The sequence below is a fragment of the Peromyscus californicus genome, unplaced genomic scaffold (assembly GCF_007827085.1).
Source record: "Peromyscus californicus insignis strain IS unplaced genomic scaffold, ASM782708v3 Scaffold_1__1_contigs__length_55948999, whole genome shotgun sequence".
NCBI classification, from domain to species: domain Eukaryota; kingdom Metazoa; phylum Chordata; class Mammalia; order Rodentia; family Cricetidae; genus Peromyscus; species Peromyscus californicus.
In genome coordinates this window covers 44,534,771-44,541,143 of record NW_026294492.1, presented here as the reverse complement: position 1 = coordinate 44,541,143, position 6,373 = coordinate 44,534,771, and the positions used below count along the sequence as shown (strand labels likewise).

Below are 6,373 nucleotides of genomic sequence, written 5' to 3'. Positions count from 1 at the left end.
TACCTGTTTCTTCTGTCTTTTCTAGGGTTCTTTTCCTTCTGTTTGTTTGTTTTGTTGTAGTCTGATGCATTAGTTTTTGTTTTATGTTCTTATATTTCACTTTATTATTGTCCCTTAGGGAGGTAAAAACAAAATAAAACCAACCAAACAAAAAGATATACCCTCAGCAAGAAGGAAGGGTTATGGTCACAATTATGGTAGGTAATAGGCAAAAAAAAAAAAAATCTATTCAAATACAAAACAAAGAATATTACTAACCAGGGACAAAATGGCCCATTCACTATAAGACTATGTGATCAATATGGACACATTTTACAAAACATTTTCTAAGATAAAGCAAGCCTTGGTATATGGACAGTGGTGCTGGGAAAGGTCAATACTCCACAGTCACTGAAGAGAATGAAATCGGACAGGATATTAGTAGGGAAAGCAGACCATGAACAGTACACAGAGCCAATTATGCTTAGCAGGTCTGCAGAGAATCAGACACCATCTTCTGAACCATCAAGTAACACTCTTCTGTACTGTAATGTCTCAGATATAGAACAACCAATCTGGAATAATGACATCAATAGCAGCTGGAAAACCAATCTGGAATACAGACAATAACAGCAGATAGAAAACATAATACATAAATGGTACGTGAATAATGACACATAGTTAACATGCTCTTATTCATACAAGAGAACAAAATGTAGGAGGAAGTTAGCCCTCTGAAAAGATTTAATGCAATTCGTATCAAAATCCTACTGACATCTTTTTTGCAGACATTAATCCTAGAAGGATATACAATTTTGAGAAAACACAGAGTTCAAAGATCTTTGAAAAAAAGAGAAAACTTAGAGGTGACTTCAAAATACATTCAAATTATAGTGAAATCACGTGGTACTGGCATGAAAACGGACAACCAGAGATAGGAAGGGGAAGGCAATGCATGGAGTTTAACACTTTGTGAAGATACTAAGCAATTCTTATCAAAATTCTAGAATTGTTGGAGAAAATGGAGAAATTAACTCTAACAGATATAAAAATCTGAAGAAACTACAAATAGCTTTGAAATTCTGAGAACAGGAACAAATTTAGAGGCATCAATTTTCCTTTACAATATATTAAAATTATAGTGATGAAAACCATGTAATACTGGTATGGAAGCACAGAGACATGAATGGAACAGGGGCATCACAACTCACAAGCATAGTCAAATAAAACTATATGTATATGTATATCCACACATAGAAAGTCTAATGTCTACAACAGGGCAATCCTGAAGAGATTCTTCTCAGCAGTCTTGTCTATAATAATTTCTAGTAAAACAGAATGTGGTCAAACTCTTTTCACATCAGGTTTCCACTTTCATGAAAACCTGAACCTGGGCCCTGCCTCTACCCTCCCTGGTACCTTTGTTACTGCCTCTTCACTTTCCAAGGCTCTTTGTTTTGCTCCAGATAGGTGACCAGGTGTCATCAGTGTGAGATTTGCATGTGAGAAACAGATTGATTCATTAAGTACTTACATCAAATACAGTGCTGTGCCCTATGAAGAGAAAACAAAAGAGGACTCTAGAAATTACTTCCCAATTGTTATTTCCTGTCAGAATATTGAAAATATTTAGATTCATATGTGTATCTTGAGTCCCGATTCTAATTACAGCTCAGTCAAAATTCTAGAGTAGAAACAGAACTTTATGATTGGGTGATAATACTGTACATTATTGAGTTTCTTAATTATCCATGGAACAGAATGGAAGAAGTTTAACCCCTCCAAAAGGACAAACATGAAGAAAAGACAAAAATGTCATGAAATCATTCCTTTTTCCTCTGAGATTTTCACTTTGCTCTATGAAATGTAAGACTCGTCAACACAAAGCTCACACATAACACACATGCAGAATCATTAATTTGCCAAGGAACCCGAGAATAAGGAAGAAGCACTGAAAAACAAACAAAATCTCTTCTTACTCACAGAAACCAGACTGCTGTAGTTCTCTATCAGCAGGTTTTTGTACAAAGCTCTCTGGGCAGGGTCTAAGTATTCCTCCTTCTCCAGGGAAAGTCCACAGTCACATCACTGAATGTCAACAATGAAATAAAACACAACAGCTTGGGCATGTGTCTGTCCACTGCAAGAGAACGTTTCTTGAATCAAGGAAACAAAAGAGACATCTTTCTGATGAAGATGAGTTATCATAATTATTCAAAAGATGCTTTCTGGCATCATCCTGTTCTATAATGCATTTTCTGGCTATAAAAATAGTAGGAAATGATCTCCTCACACTCAGCATGCACGCTGTGTTTGTCTGGACCCTAAAGTGTAATATTAAGACCTCAGCATAAGAATGTGCATTTTTGATAGCTGTATTTGCATCACAGAGTGTATGTATTTCAGATGGAACACTAACAATTAATGTTTAGAACTGTAACTGTGGGGCTTGCTCGCATATTTATTCTCATTCAATCAAATCGGAGTCTTTCCTACCTGACAAACTAACAAGCTCTCTTGGCCAAGGTGCCAGGTACTAATGATATGGCCTTAGATAACAGATTGGGAGAAAAGGACATTAGAATTCATTGATGACTTTAAATTAGGAAACGCTTTGTTTTTCCACAACAGCAAAAAGAACAACAATTAAAGTATTTCTTACAGTCTCGCAGGCGCTGTTCTTAATTTACAAACATCAACACGTACATTCAAATTATCTACGAGATTATTGTTATAAGAATATTCAAGCATATGAGATAAATAATAACAACTAGGATTACCCAGTTCTTATTACCAAAACTTTACACTGAAGGATAAAATATTAGCAAACAGTATTTTCTAGCTGGTTTCCTTAATGAACATCAAACCCTGGTCCTTTTCCTCCGAAACCCGCCGCTGCGCTGACCTGCTAGTTTTCCAGACCCCGGCCTGTGGTTCCCGCCACCGCGATGCTCTGACCGGGGTGAGTTTTGCAGTCCGTCCCACGTGACTCTCGTGGCTCGGGTGAGCTTTCACGTCCTGGTTGCCTGGCTGGGACCCGATCTGGGCTCCCCCTCGGTCTGGGCTCCCCGTCTGCCGTTCACTCTAGCTGCATGGGGTTAGTCGGGATCCCTGAGTTTTCCAGTCCCTGTAGCCTCTGCTAATTTTCTCTGGCTCCTCCCACTACGCCATCAGTTCCGGAACGTCACAGCCTTGACTCCCGCCCACACCACAGCCTTGAATTTCTCAAGTTCACCCTTACTGTTTCTCTACCCACCCCCATCACTCCTGTCACGTGGGTGAATGTCTCTCCTCCCCATTGAGAGCGGCCACGCCCACTCTGTGTCCGACTTCCTACCCCACAGCTGCCGCACCTGGGCTCTCTCCTATACAACTGCTTCACATGGTTTCTTTCGGCTTGGAGCAGACCCTGATCCAGAAGGACACTGTCGTGTCCTGACCCCTCACCCTGGTCTCTGACGACTTCAGATACAAGAGATCCAGCCTAACAAGGCATTCCAGCCCCTTAGGGAAAAAATATGTGCCAAAAAAAAGCTAACAAACCTAAATTCCCAAGCACAAACATGTAACAAATTAAAATCCAAACAGGGTGCCTGTAATGGTAGTACCATGGAAAGGGTGGGGATAGGAGTAGGCTGGGCAAGATGGCCCAGCTCCAGGTTCAGTGACAGAATTTGTCTGAACGGAAATAGGTCAAGAATGGTATAATAAGACACTCTATGCTCTTCTCTGACATCAGAGATGTGAACAGGCGTCAGCACCTTCACAGGAGTAGACCCACATAGAATTATTAAAACAACTGAAAATGGGAAAAATCAGCTCAACTTGGGAAGGCCGGGCCTCACGCAGTACCCGTCCTCCTTCATTTGTGTCCTGGACTGAAGAGATGGCTCAGAGGTCGGTATGCTTATTGTGGGGCAGTGGGACTGGATTTGGGATCCCAGCAACCACTTAACTAGCCCGGTGTCTTTCATATGCTAGGAACCCAAGCTGGAGGTTGGGTTGGGTGGGCTCAGACAGGAGGATCTGTTCAGCTTGCTGGCCTAATGAACTCAGGGAGAGACCCTACCTAAGTGATAGAGGAGGACACCAAATGTCCTCTTACGGCTTCTGTGAGGGGACAGGAGAGTAGATTCAGGCACATCAGGCACACACTCGTGTGAGCACACACACACACTACCACCTTGGCACACATAAAATACATTGCAGATTATAAAAGAGGAAAAAAACAAAACAAAACATCAAGGGAGGAATAATAGGTATCTAGAGCTGGCAAGATGTACTCAGCACGTCAATATGCTTGCCACTAAGCTTGATGCCCAGAGTACAAAACCTGAGACTCACATATGGAAGGAGAGAATAGACTCCCACAAGTTGTCCCCTGACTTTCATGTGCTTGTGATGACATGCCTCCTCCCCACATACATCTAAATGTGAAAATGTTTAAAAAAAAAAAAAAAAAAAAGGTCCCTGGACTTGATTCTTCCCTTCCACAAAAGCCCCTAAATGTTTTTGACAATAAGGGCTCAAGCTGGAGGGAGGGGAAAGAAAGGTTGCTCTGGTATGTGTGTGGCACAGCCCCTTCCAGCTTCAAACTCTCCAGGTACAAGCCATAGACAACCCACAAATCAGACAAGGGGTTGGATGTGAATATCCTCCCTACCAAGTGCATGTATCAGCCTAGCTCTTGTGCTGCCATACTTTAGCACCAAAAAATTAAAATTAGAGGTAGTCTCAGCTGGGGAGTTGGCCAGTGGGTATCAGTACTTCCTCTGCAAGCATGATGACCCAAGTTGGAATCCTAAGTACCCAGTTAAAAATGAGAATTATCGGCTGGGCGGTGGTGATGCATGCCTTTAATCCCAGCACTTGGGAGGCAGAGCCAGGCAGATCTCTGTGAGTTCCATGTCAGTCTGGTCCTCAGAGTGAGTTCCAGGAAAGGCACAAAGCTACACAGAGAAACCCTGTCCTGAAAAACAAACGAGAGAGAGAGAGAGAGAAAGAGAGAGAGAGAGAGAGACAGAGACAGAGACAGAGAGACAGAGACAGAGAGAGACAGAGAGAGCGCATTGTCTGCAATTGTGTAACTACAGCATTGGAGACAGGTAGGTTCTGATAACTAGCCTATCAGCCAGCCTGGGGTTGAAACCCTTGAAATCCATGCTACTTGGTTCTCTCCTTTTTCCAGGCATGGTATTCATGACCCATAACTTAGAACTGGTTCTGAAGAAGAAGGGCTAAGACTGGGTGTGAATCCTGGTGACTGGATTTTGGAGGATAAGGATATATGTGTGAGAGAGCAACCAGAGGCACCTAAGCTAAATTCTGAGCAGCTATAGGGTACTTGAGACTTTCTCTTGTCTTTAGGTTTCCCATAGGTAAGCTGGTCACTCACTTGGGGCTAATCTTAAGGCACTTTCCTCACCAGAGCTGCCACTGGCCCAGACAAACCCAAATGCTTTACCCTATCTGTAGACCAACCATTGATGCAGTTAGGGCAGTTGTCTGGTAGATTAGAGTGAGGGTTACAAAAAAGGCTGGGGGAGTCAAGAGTCTGGTCCCACCATGATGCTCATCCCCAGGCTGCTGCTGCACTCCAGCTTCCTGTCCACCCTGTGACTCAAAAGGAAGCTTATAGCCTGGGTCTTCTTGCAGATACCTCTGGAGGATGCAACCTTCTGTCTGTGCCTTAGTGGACTTTCTTCTCAGATATTGGTGTCTGAGACCTGGGGTGAGTTAGGAAGACCCGGTGCAGGTGAAAGGGTACTCACTTGATGGCTGGCATCTTGCTTCAGGCTGTAGAACTTGGTTTCTATTCTCTGTGCATCTGAGTTTTGGTGGCACTGTACCTCCTGATGGAGGCCATGACCCTTTTGTACCTGTAGACCTATGTAAGCCTGGCCAGCTGTGTAAGAAGATAGCCACATGGTGCCTGAGAAAGAACCAGAGGTAGGTAAGCACCCCAGGCAGGAGGACCCAGGGGATAAGGGGGCCTAGATGTGTCCCCTGGCCCTCAGAAGACCTCCTGCAGCTTCCACTGCCTACCCCAGCAGGTGGTTCCTGTCTACTGCTAAGTGACAGTGGTAAGCCTATAGCATTGATGCAGCTCATCCTCAAACTGTACTGAGAGCTGGACCTATGGAGAGGGGAAGGCCATGACAAGAAACAGGATGAGAGTGAGACATATAGATAGACCTGGCTTGTCTAGACCAGCAGATACAAGATTAGAGCAAGGTCTTGAGTTGGGGAAGGCTGGGGCTGGACTAAGGAATCAAACTCAGGTCTTCACCCCTTCCACAGCAAGCAGTGTACTGACCAAGCTATTTTTCCAGCCTCAAAAGGACCATTTCTCATAGTTTCCATACTGGACACTTGTATGAGAACCTCTTTGGCT

General features: G+C 43.4%; 1 protein-coding gene across 18 annotated transcripts in view; it reads right to left on the bottom strand.

The window, feature by feature from the left end:
• Nucleotides 1–3,200, bottom strand: part of LOC128115658 (zinc finger protein 54-like) — a 92,087-nt gene extending 88,887 nt beyond the window's left edge. For 2 of the 18 annotated variants that reach the window (XM_052746595.1, XM_052746597.1), the window contains exons 1-3: nucleotides 2,885–3,178; nucleotides 1,963–2,067; nucleotides 4–1,533 (exon numbers count right to left, since the gene is read on the bottom strand). Coding sequence is in view for 5 of the 18 variants with exons in the window: in XM_052746608.1 (XP_052602568.1) it covers nucleotides 4–113; nucleotides 1,514–1,515 (112 nt within the window). In the remaining 13 variants the exon portion in view is untranslated. Of the gene's footprint in view, nucleotides 1–3; nucleotides 1,534–1,962; nucleotides 2,120–2,884 lie in introns of all 18 variants that reach the window. The other 16 variants (XM_052746596.1, XM_052746599.1, XM_052746602.1 and 13 more) reach the window with 13 other exon arrangements.
• Between the last annotated feature and the right edge of the window lie 3,173 nt (nucleotides 3,201–6,373).